Source organism: Protomyctophum bolini, assembly GCF_963924005.1.
Source record: "Protomyctophum bolini genome assembly, chromosome: 1".
NCBI classification, from domain to species: Eukaryota; Metazoa; Chordata; class Actinopteri; order Myctophiformes; family Myctophidae; genus Protomyctophum; species Protomyctophum bolini.
Window position 1 is genome coordinate 6,226,904 of NC_137862.1, and position 14,501 is coordinate 6,241,404.

Sequence of the window (14,501 nt, forward strand, 5' to 3'; positions counted from 1 at the left end):
GCTGACGGGGGTGGGTTGGTTGGTTGTCTGTTCTGTCAGCTAGGCTAACGGCGCTTAGCATTTAGCATCCGAGCTAACCACTCATACAGACGCTTACCCGAGCCGTCTGAGTTATGTGTTGTAGTGGATGATGATGATGATGATGTCGTTGCTTTAACACGAACTCCACCGAGACGCAGTTTTATGTGACAACGCACTACGCGGAATACCCGTGCGCTGTCTAGCTAGCTAACAGACGGGACATTGGTCCCCGTCTGTCTTGTCAGTAGTAGTTTGGGGGTCGGTTGAGTTGTACGCGGCTAAGAAGAAGCTAGTTAGCTAGCAGGCTAACGTGTTGGTGTTTATGGGAATCATCATAGCCATGCTATGCTAGCTGGCTAATCCTTACTTCGGAGGCCTCGAGCTGCATCATGTCAGGATCAATCGACGATCAAGTTCAGGTGTCAGGATGACCATAGTGTGAAACGGCCTTTTTTCTTTCTGTCTGTCAGTGCATTGGCCTCTTTGGACTTAGTACACACAGTAACGCCAGCCCTTAACGTTTTCCTTCAACCTGAGCACAGACGTTTAGCCAAGCTGCCTGCCAAGACAAGGTAAGACATCGTTTGCATGAACTGCATTAGGTTGGTGAAATATATCTAGGATTGGTGAATAACTTTGGCAGAGTCACCGGATTGTAACCTAACCTCCATCACATTCTAGAAGAAAGCTTCCTGTCAAGGTGGTCAAGGAAGCTAACGTTAGCATCGTTACTTTTGGGATTGGCAGCAGTTTCTGGCGTTAATGTTTATCGTGTGGCTGACGTATCCACCAGTACTGAGCAGTTGTGTACCACATCGGTTTAAGCTTTTGTTTAGCTATAGTTTCAGAAGATGTTTTTTTTGTCTTCCTTGGGTGTCATTAACATCTCCGATTGGTAAGGAAGTCATCAATGCTCGCTAGGAGGAAGTCTAGGCACTAGGCAGGTGAGTGACATATTGGAGCTGAGCTGTTTCTCTTGTATGCATAGTTTGCATACGTATTTTGACAGATTTGAGTTATTGGAATAGTCAGGAGTCGTTGACTCGTTTTGATTCAAATATCTCTGTAAACGATAGCTGTTTCTTGTTGGTCATTTGTCCCACCATGCCAAAAAAAACAAAAACATTTCCCCCTTGTTGTAGACAGTTATGTCATGAAAAAACATACTTGAATTGAATGACGATACCATTCAAATAATGTCTACATACTTGAGTCTTATGCATCAAGTTGATCTCATTCATTGTCACTTGAGCAGATTTTACCTCACTGGCCAAATTAAGAAACTCTTGACAATTCGTTTGTCTGACTTAATAAGAGGTTTTTTTCAACGGTGTTGACAAATCTAGGGCTGTAAAACAATTTCAACTAATAGATGAGGCTACAGGTGTAATGTATATCACAGACATTGTTTATAACTTTTCAGCAAATAAAACAGATGAATTTGTTGGTTTATTTTTTTAAGGGGACAGTCCCAAACACATTGTTGCCCACACTATTGCAAAATTCTCATAAAATCATTTGATTATATTCATGGTTTAGATTTCTCTGATATGGAAGAAAAACAAGACAGCTTGAATACATTATAGCTTTATACTATAGCTTGATTATTGGCTAGTAGGTTGGAATGTTGTTGCTGTTCCCTTCCCTACCCAGACTATCATATAACAATATTTAAACATTTTTAGTGCTAATGTTTTTGCATAAGAAATAATCAATTTGTCATTTATGCTCTGCATTTTTGCAGGACTTGACTGCACACATGGCCAAAAAAATATTGGTACCCATATGTTATTAAAATAATGTACTAGTATTTACGCTGAAACGTGTTGAAATTAAGACATATTATCAGTCTTTTATTTGCAACAGAACAAAATATGATACCAATGTTGCGTATTCTGATTTAGTTCTTACAGGTGTTCTTAACAATGTTCTTGTAATTCTTATAATCTTATTTATCTCTCATGCAGCCAGTTATAAAAGAAAAAAAATACACACTGCTGTGAAGTGGGTTAGGGTTAGGGTAATAATAGCTAAGCATGGTGGATGTAAAGGTTGCTATCTCCAAGGAACTTGATGTTCCTGTGATGTGACCCCTGTTGCCAATATTATTAAGAAGTTTAAGACCCATGGGCCTCTATCCAACATCTCTGGATGAAGGGACATGGTAATGAGAGGCAAACGAGCTAAAATGAGTTAAACACAACACTGCGAGAATGTACTTCGGACAGATTAAACAAAAATAGAGCTTTAGCTTTTTTAAATAAATCACATTATCTTGGGGTTGCTTTTCTGCCATAGGTACTGTTGCCTTGAATCTGCAGGGCATTAATGATCAAATACTTTCAAGGCATTTTAAGCAGAACATGCACGGCATGCACAGTGCACCCCAGTTTAAGAAAGCTTTCTTGTCACACGTCATGCGTGTTCTAGCAGGATAATCTATCAAAAAGCACCCAAGAATGGATGAGGAGACCATGCTGAATTGGTGTACTATGGGTCCTGATCTGAATCCCATTGCACATTAAATGTTCAAGGATTTTAGATCAGGACACATTTTGTGGAAAGAACAGATTTTCCCTTATTCAGAGATGGTGCTTGATCTTGAGTTATTGTCTGTGCTACAAAAATATACATTATGGGTAGTGGGTACCAATATTTTGGTGTTTTTTATGTTTTATTTTGAAAGTTATAATCAAACGCAAAGATTCTGTAATATTCAATAGTGAAAAAGAATGCCGGTACAATATACTACTTTTAGTTTCAATGTAATTTAAAGAAAATTAATTTATTTTATTAGGAAGTCAATATCTTGTGTCAGTGTCAATATCTTCATATCACAATAAAAGACATGCACATCCAACCCGAACTTGGGCAGGTTATGAGCGGCGGGTAGTATACAAGAATAAAAAAATAGCTGCACATATCGACATTGTTTCTACTTAGTTATTGAAAGAAAATGTATAGGAAGCCTATGTTTACAGCAGCATTGTCAAACTGGGGAAGGGAGCAAATGTGTGTTTTTTTTAAATGTTTTGTAAACTCTAGACTACCGGTAATAGTGCAAATTCAACCTGTCAACTACCGGTAGGTTTTTATTATAAATGTTTTGAACAAGTTACATATTTTTTTAGATTTGATTTGCATTTTCAGTAATGTTTTGTTTTATGGACCAAACTGCTGTTTACAGCTACTCGGCAAAGAGCACTTGAAGAGCTGTTAACGGATAGTGTCCTTTGATAATAGCTATGATTAAAATGTCTCCCAGAGTGCTCAGCTTAGCACTAACAACAAAACAAGTGGCAAACTGATCAATGACCCGGAACATACTGTAGGAAAAAGTAATGATCTCTCGTTCTCTCTAAATAGACGGCAGTGCCACATTTTCCTCCAGAGAAGGCAGCAGTTGGTGTATAATTGATATCCACACATGGAAATCTCATTGGAAATGCTCATAATATTTATTGACCTTGAGCACAACCATTTCTTGCTTATGATTTACTCTCTTGACACTTCCCCTCTAATACCCGTGTCTCTATAAGCAGACTGCTGAAGAGTGGGAGGGAGGGGAAAGGTTTTTTTTCTCCCCTTGCTACTGGTTGTCAGGATCAACAAGCCAATGTAGCCTACCTCATCAAACCTCAGGAGAGAAGACAAGCTTGTTAGGAACATTTTACAGCTACTAGTGCAGAATAGTGCAGGAAATGTAAATGAATGATATTGTGGTTTCGGTTTGTAATTTTTACAAACCATAAAAAACCATTAGTCATCGGTACTGTTGGTGTAGGCTGTAGGGTATGTAGCCAACATTGTCATCGTATTAATGCTTGTTGACAGATTGATCAACTGATGATAGTAGTATACCTGTTGACTTGAATTATGAAATGTGAAGCTACAGTAGAACAGTGCTCTTTGTGTCCTTGTAGAGTAGAGTCGACTGAGGAAGGCTGATGACCTTGGTGATATTTTCTTGGCTCTTGCTGCCAACCATTGAACAAGCTCAGGCATTCCCCCCACCTATGGTTTCTCCTAATCCACCTTACTGTGGCCTGCCATAGTTACAGTATGCTACCTGTTGCAGAATTTGAAAAAGCCTTTTGTGTTGTTGTAGTTCGGTAGACTAGAGGACTTAATTATGTCGATGTGCGAGTTATCGCAATGATGCATTGAAATTTAATCTGTTTTTACTAAGCTCTCAGTGGTGGCTGTGTTTAGTTTACCATATCTAATATGCACATACATACTTGATTATGAGCACAGAAAGTGGCAAAGAGGGAGACAGTGGTCACCACAGCTAACACACACACACACACACACACACATACACTGCCCGACCTACTTTGATGATTATGGATTATTCTTACTTCATCAAGAGATCAGTGATTTAAAACCAGGCCTTTCTTCGCTCACTTCACTTATGTATTCTCCTTCAGTAGCTTACTGAATGTTCTTGATAATGTGTCAATGTGTTTTTAGGAGATGCTAAGAGTCTGAGACATGCCCGGCTGGCGGTGTGTGTGTAGAGAAGTTAAACTTCTCTAAACAACTTAATGTGGCACATCACTTTTGATGAGGAAGATGGTTCTCAATTGCCACAACTAAGATAATGTGTTGTAATATGTGGTTCACTTTAACCCATTCTGAACGGGAACCCGTTTTGGTGTTAGCATCATGTTATGCTTTAGCTATTGAAAAATAGCAGACCTACAAGCTCATAGCGCGCCACCGAGTGGCGCGCTACGAGCTTGTAGGTCTGCTATTTTTGAAAAATCGAAGAACGACTGACATTTTTATAGAATCTGATCTCAGGTCAGAATGGGTAAATCAGACCAGTGTGTGTCCAGTGGAAACCTCGTATGAATCTGATCTCAGGTCAGAATGGGTAAATCAGACCAGTGTGTGTCCAGTGGAAACCTCGTATGAATCTGATCTCAGGTCAGAATGGGTTAAAGACAAGAAGGGACAGAACATTTATGTCATAGTGTCTATGTAACTAACAACCCCTTGGCTCTTTTCCATTAACAAGTGCATTCTTTTATTTTTTTTCTTCTTGTACCAACATCCACTTCAACTCTGAGCTGGTTGGATGTTAAAGAAATGGCTTTGTTCAGCAAGTAATTACCATAGTCCCACTTGCTGTTGAGCTTAATTATGTGCTGCATGCTACTAGATAAAAGGCTTCTGTGAAACGGGAAGCCATGAAGCATCACTTTATGGAGAGCCACCTCCAGCAATAATTCTGCCTGGTCATGGCATAGTGAGTATGATGTAGGACAGGATAGGGGCGGGCTGGGCAATTAACTGAAAATATGTAGAAACTGTCATTTTGTACAGTACAATGCAACTAAAGGACCACTTCACCGTTCATATTACGGTAATTGGATCCTCACTGATGCTCATTATACGCTTTGTTTTTGTCTCCTCGCTGTGTCTCAGAGGACACCTGTCCTGCACTTCATACATCCGTCTACCAGTAACATCATTGCTAGGCAGTTATTTAAAAAAAAAAGATATATATTTCTTTGTTTTATGAATGCCAGAACATTGGCTTCCAAACCTTCGATTATGGCATGCTACCTTTCCAGGAAGTGAGAGCCTGCCATTTCTATTAGTTTGGATTCCCCATCGATGATGTCATTGTTAGGAGAGTTACTGTACTGTTCACGCTCCACAGCCCTTCTGTTACTGTACTGTTCACGCTCCACAGCCCTTCTCTGAGACGCGTAAAACAAATGGTAGCATCTTATAATGAGCATTAGTAGTGACACTGACGACCAATTCTTGTCTCCACCAGGCCGAAGGCATGGGGTGAGAGTATGTTTTATTGTCTCCACCAGGCCGAAGGCATGGGGAGAGAGTATGTTTTATTGTCTCCACCAGGCCGAAGGCATGGGGAGAGAGTATGTTTTGTACTCTGTGGTCTGCACCACCGTCTGTTGTTAATCGCGGGCACCGTTAACCCGGTCGATGCCAAATTTTACACACGCACTCCCTGGATGCCAACAGAGATGCCCCAAATTTTGGGGCAGAGGTTCATAGTCATGTGTTCAAGCCGGATCTGTCCGATATTTCATATTCCATCCTAATTGGCTAACATTGGCTTTCAAAGTTTGCAGGATTGGCCCGTTTTGAACAAAAAGCCTCGAATCATGAACGCAGCGTGCAATTTACATGAAATCTTTCACGGATCTTCCTACTAGGCTGAGGAATATATCCCAAACTTTTCATATTGGCCTGTTATAGCGCCACCAACAAGTGGATTTTCGCAAAACACATTTTTAAATGATCCTGTGAATCCTAACATTGATACATGCCATGGCACATATTACACTGCTATTATTTACAGCTTATTTTACAGCAGTAATATTGATACACGTTGATGGGAACCTATTTCACAGATGTATCTAGCTGGTGTATATTTTAAGACTTTTATCAACTAAGCACTTTTATCAACATCGTAATCACTGACTGCACTATTGATTCCTGATTACTAGACTATTAACTAGACTGATTTTAAAAAGTAGCTTTTTGGACAACTTTAATGCAATTTTAACATGATGCCTATTCCAACTTGGGTCACACTTCAACTTTATCAGCAAAATGTGTACAGTGCGTCTCTTATATTGTCCTAATGTTACACCAGAAATCATTGACATTTATAATGACATTCTAGCTTTTAGAAGAAGCGGGTAGATGCAAGATAATTTAATCTAGCCACCATGCATGTTGTGTCCTGCATATTAATATTTCATAGTGCTGGTTAGTTGCTCCTCTGTAAGGAATAGAATTTCACCTAGAAATTCACCTTCCGTTCCCTCTCCACACAGGCTGTCAAAAATGCCTCTTTTGTTTAGGTTGAAATATTTGCAGAATGGATTGGATCTTAGTCTTACTAACTACCATATTGCTCAACAAATAGTTGGCTAATATGTTAATTTAAAAAAATAAGGAATTCTTTGCACCTTCACTTCCTTCTACCATATAATGTAGCCCAACTGCCACCTGTAATGGTATGCAAGAACAATGCATGAGGAAAGCCTCACACTTCCTACATTCCACAATGTAAACCATGTCCAGGTACTCTATAGATGTAATATCTTAGATCTCCAATGGAGCTGACCTGTTCTGACATTCCATATGTTGATATGACCACATCAAACTCAAGACATGCTCCATATATGGCCAGTACAGAATTCATTCCATATGTTGATCTGACCCCCCCCCCCCCCCCCCCCCCACAGCGCTCGTCAGGCAGTCTGCTGTCACCTAGGTGCACGCGACCTCGCCCTAAAGCTTCTAGGCGTCTTACTGGTGTTAGGTTCTTAAGCTTACATCGTTTTACTGGTATAGATATTCCAGTATTTTATGTATTATCATGTTTTTTTGTTCTTGCTTACTGTAAATCGCTCTGGATTAAGAACGTCTGCTAAATGCCTAAATTGTAATCCATGTGGTTACTTCAAAAACGCTTGTTTGTTGTGCGACTGTTGGATAATGCAGCTGGGTTTGCTTTTTAAATTCATTGTTTATTTTTTGTCCTAACAAAACACAAGTGTACACATGGCACATCTATTGCCTTGATGTGCCATTTTCGTTTTTTCTTATTGTAAGCGATTCATCAGGGATTCTGTGTTGCTGTCAAGGTCATGAGTGCCAACCCTTTTCTCTGCGTTTCCAGAGGATGCCAGCTCCGATCAGACTCCGGGAGCTGATCCGGACCATCCGGACGGCTCGGACCCAGGCAGAGGAACGGGAGATGATCCAGAAGGAGTGCGCTGCCATACGCTCGTCCTTCAGAGAGGAGGACAACACGTACCGCTGTAGAAATGTGGCAAAGCTGCTTTATATGCACATGTTGGGTTACCCGGCACACTTTGGACAGGTGTGTGTAACTGTTTATGTAGTCGAGTCGTAATGTATTTTGTTGAGGACATCCTGTGAGGAAAAGCCTGTGTTCTTAATATTATCCGACGTGTCATTTTCCAGTTGGAATGCCTGAAGCTGATTGCATCCCAGAAGTTCACTGACAAGCGGATAGGCTACCTGGGAGCCATGCTACTGTTGGACGAGAGGCAGGATGTCCATCTACTAATGACAAATTGCATCAAGAAGTAAGAGGAAGACGGTCCTTCAATGCATTTATTGCATTATATTCCTCTATCTGTAATAATTAGTAAAACTGTGTATTTATTGTATTGTGTAAATTGCTTTACAAGGTGCATTGCATTGCATTAACTAAAATATTGGCTTCTGGGCGATCCCTGAAACTACATATTTTGAGATGGGGGGGGTCCGTGGCCCAATGGAGATAATTCAGGTGGTCCTTGACATGAAAGGTTAAGGACCACTGACATAGAAAGAAACATGGGTTTTTCAGAAAAAAATTGGGATTTAGAAGCCTATTTTTTAATCAACCTCAGTCCAAAATCGGTTAATGGCACCAATCTGCTCATCAGGAGAACTTGGAGGTTCAGTGTCGGTGTCACTAACACAGGGCGCCGATGATTGTTCCATCCCATTCCCAAACGTCCACTCTACCTCTTGAGCCACTGGATTGTTCCTTCCCATTCCCAAACGTCCACTCTACCTCCTGAGCCACTGGATTGTTCCATCCCATTCCCAAACGTCCACTCTACCTCCTGAGCCACTGGATTGTTCCATCCCATTCCCAAACGTCCACTCTACCTCCTGAGCCACTGGATTGTTCCATCCCATTCCCAAACGTCCACTCTCCCTCCTGAGCCACTGGATTGTTCCTTCCCATTCCCAAACGTCCACTCTACCTCCTGAGCCACTGGATTGTTCCATCCCATTCCCAAACGTCCACTCTACCTCCTGAGCCACTGGATTGTTCCATCCCATTCCCAAACGTCCACTCTCCCTCCTGAGCCACTGGATTGTTCCATCCCATTCCCAAACGTCCACTCTCCCTCTTGAGCCACTGGATTGTTCCTTCCCATTCCCAAACGTCCACTCTCCCTCCTGAGCCACTGGATTGTTCCTTCCCATTCCCAAACGTCCACTCTACCTCTTGAGCCACTGGATTGTTCCTTCCCATTCCCAAACGTCCACTCTACCTCTTGAGCCACTGGATTGTTCCTTCCCATTCCCAAACGTCCACTCTCCCTCTTGAGCCACTGGATTGTTCCTTCCCATTCCCAAACGTCCACTCTCCCTCCTGAGCCACTGGATTGTTCCATCCCATTCCCAAACGTCCACTCTCCCTCCTGAGCCACTGGATTGTTCCATCCCATTCCCAAACGTCCACTCTACCTCCTGAGCCACTGGATTGTTCCTTCCCATTCCCAAACGTCCACTCTCCCTCCTGAGCCACTGGATTGTTCCTTCCCATTCCCAAACGTCCACTCTCCCTCCTGAGCCACTGGATTGTTCCATCCCATTCCCAAACGTCCACTCTCCCTCCTGAGCCACTGGATTGTTCCATCCCATTCCCAAACGTCCACTCTACCTCCTGAGCCACTGGATTGTTCCTTCCCATTCCCAAACGTCCACTCTACCTCTTGAGCCACTGGATTGTTCCTTCCCATTCCCAAACGTCCACTCTACCTCTTGAGCCACTGGATTGTTCCTTCCCATTCCCAAACGTCCACTCTCCCTCCTGAGCCACTGGATTGTTCCATCCCATTCCCAAACGTCCACTCTCCCTCCTGAGCCACTGGATTGTTCCATCCCATTCCCAAACGTCCACTCTACCTCCTGAGCCACTGGATTGTTCCTTCCCATTCCCAAACGTCCACTCTCCCTCCTGAGCCACTGCAGGAATGCTTTCTTGTTTGTAATGTGGGAGAGGAACGATAAGAGGTGTGGTTACACAGAAACTGATTACACAGAGTTGGTATTCTGTTCCTTCCACAGATCTTGCAGTGTGCACTGATGGCAACCACCCCAAAACCTGCCAAGCTCACTAACCTCTTTATCACAAACCTTTTCTTCTGAAGAACAATAGCTCTTTCCTTTCTACTCCTTATACCATATCTTCCCTTCTTTATCTACATTGCTCCACATAACTCCCTGGCTTGTCTGTCTCTCCGTTCCTACCCCAGTGATCTGAATCACAGCACACAATATGTCCAGGGCCTGGCCTTGTGTACCCTGGGCTGTATGGGTTCCTCAGAGATGTGCCGTGACCTGGCTGGGGAAGTGGAGAAGCTGCTCAAAACATCCAACTCTTACCTGAGGAAAAAGGTAAGTCTCACCCACCATGTTGTTTGACAAATTGTGCAGAGGTGGTGGTTGACAACAAAATTAGCTTTTTGGGGAAGCATCACTCATAGTCTACTCATAGCCAGTAGTGATTTCTTTCATAACCCGCCCGCCCCACCAAGGGAGCCCAACCCGTACAATACAGTATATAAAAACACAAAAACAAAAAGTAGCCTACCGACCGGCTTTTCAACACCCGTTCAAGTCCTTGAAGTCGTTACTCTTACTATGGGCAAGCATTGCACGTCTAAAATGTTCAATGCAGTCTGTTTCCAAGCCATATTGTAGCACAGTCAACTGTAGCCTGCTTATTAAGTCTGCAATGAATCCAGCGACTCCTTTTAGTCTCTTGAATTTAACTATGTTCAAAACAATGAAATAACCAAATAAATATAGGCTACATTTTATATGGCTTCTTCAACAGCCGTAAAGTCTTCTTGGTCATATCAGTGGCCGCATTAGGCTACTACTAGTGTCTCTTTGTTTAGCCTACAAATAATGGCGGAGATTGCATGGATCAGTCATATTAATTTTTTAGCGTTACATAAGCATATGAACAAAACTGGGCAAATAAAATCTGCAAGTACAGGCATCACTGAATAATTTGTGTCTAGAAATATGATTATTGACTCCTCAATACTTAACGGAGTGAGTGATATGTTTATAGACACATGACTAAACTTGTATTCAAATGAAAGCTGATTTTGGCTTCTCAAGTCATGCGTCTTAAAAACTAGAATAGTGGCACTAGTAAATAACTTGCAGTTCCAAGCAATTCCAGATTGAATGAGTTTAATCCTGGATCTGAGCATGCTACTGTAGATTCCCGACGCAGCTGGGTTGTTCAGTATATATTTATTATTAGGAGCCATGTGTGGATGCACTACCACGTCTATTATGTTTTGGGTGACCAATGACCATGCCATGTTGTCTTGTCTTGTCATACGTTTGTCTTGTTTTTGTTTCAAAACTTGATTCAGGTTATGTGGTTTGTATTAGTGTCGCTTCCATGTTAGCATAGGACTATGCAACTTTTTATTTTATTTTATTTTTATTTTATGCTACCACAATATTTTGTGTATGGACTCACAACATTTTGTTATCTTTTATATGTTTCATATGGGTGTGTCACATATACTGTCATTTGATTTACTGTATACCCTGAATCTTGAATAAACAAAACAGTGAAAAAAAAAAAAACTAGAATAGTGTTTACCAAAGTGAAATTGCTCGGAGGACGTCGCTCTCATTGATTGTTTGGAATACATTTAAATGTGATCTACAGGCGGCGTTGTGTGCAGTTCACGTCATCAGGAAGGTTCCGGAACTGATGGAAATGTTCCTTCCAGCTACAAAAAACCTGCTGAGCGAGAAGAACCACGGTGAGGCTCAAGGGACTGTCGGCATCCAACGGTTTATGGTGTCTGTGTCTCTGTCCAAACATAATGCAACACGTTCACTGCTGTTTTCTGTCTCTCATCTCGTCTGTCTCTGTGTCCCTGTCCTGTCCTCCCTCTGTCCCTGTCCTGCACAAACATAATGCCACACGTTCACTGCTGTTTTCTGTCTCGTCTCGTCTGTCTGTCTTTCTGTCTCTGTCCTGCAAACATAATGCACACGTTCACCGCTGTTTTCTGTCTCTCGTCTCGTCTGTCTTTCTGTCTCTGTGTCCCTGTCCTGTCCTCCCTCTGTCCCTGTCCTGCACAAACATAATGCACACGTTCGCCGCTGTTTTCTGTCTCTCGTGCCTTGCAGAGAATAGCTATGCAGCCGATCTCCCCTCTTGTGGTGTCCTTTACAGAGGACGGTGGGATTAATGAGTCTGTCATAAGCTCTGGGCCTTGTCTGTACTCTGTACCCCACAATGAATAGACGTATCAAAGGCAAATATCGATGTTTTGACAGTAAGGAAATGGCTGTGCTCTTGTCAAAGTGATTTGTGACACTGTTTCAGATACTACGCGCATCACTAATGGCTTTGCAATTTTGACATACAGCAGAGGTATCGGTACAGCTGACGGCCTAAAAAAGTCTGTGTCGTACACGGAAAATAGCTGATGCATCTCTATAGTCATGTAATCAAGATGGATCGGTTTGATTTCTCACAATGATTGGCTAAGATCTAGTATATGCAGGTGTGACCCGTTTTTAACAAAATGCTGCAAATCATGAACGCAGGCGCGCATATTATTCACACTACGGTGAGGAACATATTTGAACATGCATCCGTCCGATTTTTCATATTCGAATTCCAAACATTGCTGGCCCACAATAAGCTACCTGACCTGGCGGAGCTTTTTTCTAGTTTATAAATCGTCCTTTCGATACCACAGACAACGTCCTTCAATATTTGGTTTGGATCTCAGATAGCCCAGTTAAAGGACCACCATATCGCCATCATTCAGTTTCAACAAACTACAGTTCTTCGTAAATTTCAAGTAAACCGTGAGTCTTAAAGGTCGTCTCAGACAGCAATCGACTGCTCTCGGGTGATTATTTTGGACTTGCGGAGAAGTTCAGGGGCATTGAAACAAGCTGGCACGGTCCTGTGAAATTGTCACGCGTGTACTTGTTTCGTGCACACGCCCGCGGGCGACTAGAGGTCGGCTTCTTCAGAGCCCCTCATGTACAGACACGTCGCTGATCCAGACGCCTGCGTCACTTTCTCCCTGTCTGAAATGATTAGCCCATTGACTAAAGTTTAGTCAATGGGCTAATCATTTCAGACCGGTAGGTATGGCAAGAAAGTGAAAGGAGACAAACGGTACCCCAAATAACCCATTCTGACCTGAGATCAGATTCATACGAGGTTTCCACTGGACACACACTGGTCTGATTAACCCATTCTGACCTGAGATCAGATTCTAAAAATGCCAGTCGTTCTTTGATTTTTCAAAAATAGCAGACCTACAAGCTCGTAGCGCGCCACTCGGTGGCGCGCTATGAGCTTGTAGATCTGCTATTTTTCAATAGCTAAAGCATAACATGATGCCAACACCAAAACGGGTTCCCGGTCAGAATGGGATAAAGATGCTTTGATCCTAAAGTTCTCTGCTTTGTTCCCTCAGGTGTTCTCCACACATCTGTTGTCTTACTCACTGAAATGTGTGAAAGAAGTCCTGACATGCTCTCCCACTTCAGAAAGGTAAGGATTGAACTTATTATTATTTTTTGTTAAAGGATGCAGGGAATTAATTAAGAAACATTTGTCTTCTGGTCACACCACATCATTCTCTCTCTCTTTCTACTTGTACATTTCCCTTTCGGTATAGCTAAGAAAGACTTGTTTTTACTTTTTTGTGCCTTGGATTGCATTCTTTGGCCCCAAGGTATCCTCTACGTTCAAAGTATGTCTCAGTCGTTATCTCCTTTCCGCTGTCTCTCTCTCTCCCCTGTTTCTCAACTGCTTATTGAACCTCTCCTCCCTTACTAGCTGTGACAAAACAAACAGATCTTTGCACCAGAAGGCCCACATCATGTTCCCATGATCGCAAACCTTGCTTTAAGCTCTCTGAAAGTGAATGATTTCCAGTTTTCCCCTCCCTAACATCTACCTCATATTTTTTCTGTCATTTGTCTTTGTTACAACCCCTGCATTGTGTTAGAATGAGAAGGTAAGAGTACGTTCTGATTCCATAGCTGGTGCATGCTGTAACGAGTAATCACCCCCACCACAGTCACCATAGATGTAATCGAACCCGTGTCCAGTAATGTCATTTCTTATTTAAACTTTTTTCTTTTAACCCATTTAGGCCTGGAGAAAAAAAAAGTCTTCTAAATCCTGACAGTTTTCTGAAATACCTATGTTTCTAGGCCTATATCGACTCAATAATTCATGTCAAGGACCCCAAAAAGTATCTGTAATTGGCCTCCGACCCCCATCTGAAAATATGTTTTTCCAGGGACCTCCCCAGAAGCAAAGATTTGAGTTAAAAATATATTCCAAATTTGAGGCACATTTTCACGATTCTTCAAAAATAGCAGACCTACAAGCTCGTAGCGCGCCACGCTATGAGCTTGTAGATCTGCCATTTTTCAATAGCTAAATTATAACATAATGTTTAAAACACCAAAAGGGGTTCCCGCCTAAAATGGGTTAATCTCCTTGACTTTTACAGTGATCATTATTGTTTTTGTTCTTTTTGGGATTATACAGAAGAGTTTTAATTTATTTTGGTCCATTTGTCAGACTTGTCTCACTATTGTCACGGTTTCATTGTTCCTCTTCTGTGTACTTCATTTGATCACCGTTTTGTAAA

The 14,501-nt window shown here is 42.0% G+C and overlaps 1 protein-coding gene across 2 annotated transcripts in view; it reads left to right on the forward strand.

The window, feature by feature from the left end:
- ap1g1 (adaptor related protein complex 1 subunit gamma 1) overlaps window positions 1-14,501 on the forward strand; it is a 29,889-nt gene that overhangs the window by 279 nt on the left and 15,109 nt on the right. Inside the window, exons 1-6 of one of the 2 annotated variants that reach the window (XM_080763759.1) lie at window positions 9-593; window positions 7,697-7,900; window positions 8,005-8,129; window positions 10,083-10,224; window positions 11,528-11,624; window positions 13,311-13,387. In XM_080763759.1, coding sequence (XP_080619885.1) covers window positions 7,700-7,900; window positions 8,005-8,129; window positions 10,083-10,224; window positions 11,528-11,624; window positions 13,311-13,387 — 642 coding nt within the window. In that variant the 5' untranslated portion in view covers window positions 9-593; window positions 7,697-7,699. Of the gene's footprint in view, window positions 1-8; window positions 594-7,696; window positions 7,901-8,004; window positions 8,130-10,082; window positions 10,225-11,527; window positions 11,625-13,310; window positions 13,388-14,501 lie in introns of those variants that run through there. The other variant, XM_080763758.1, reaches the window with a different exon arrangement.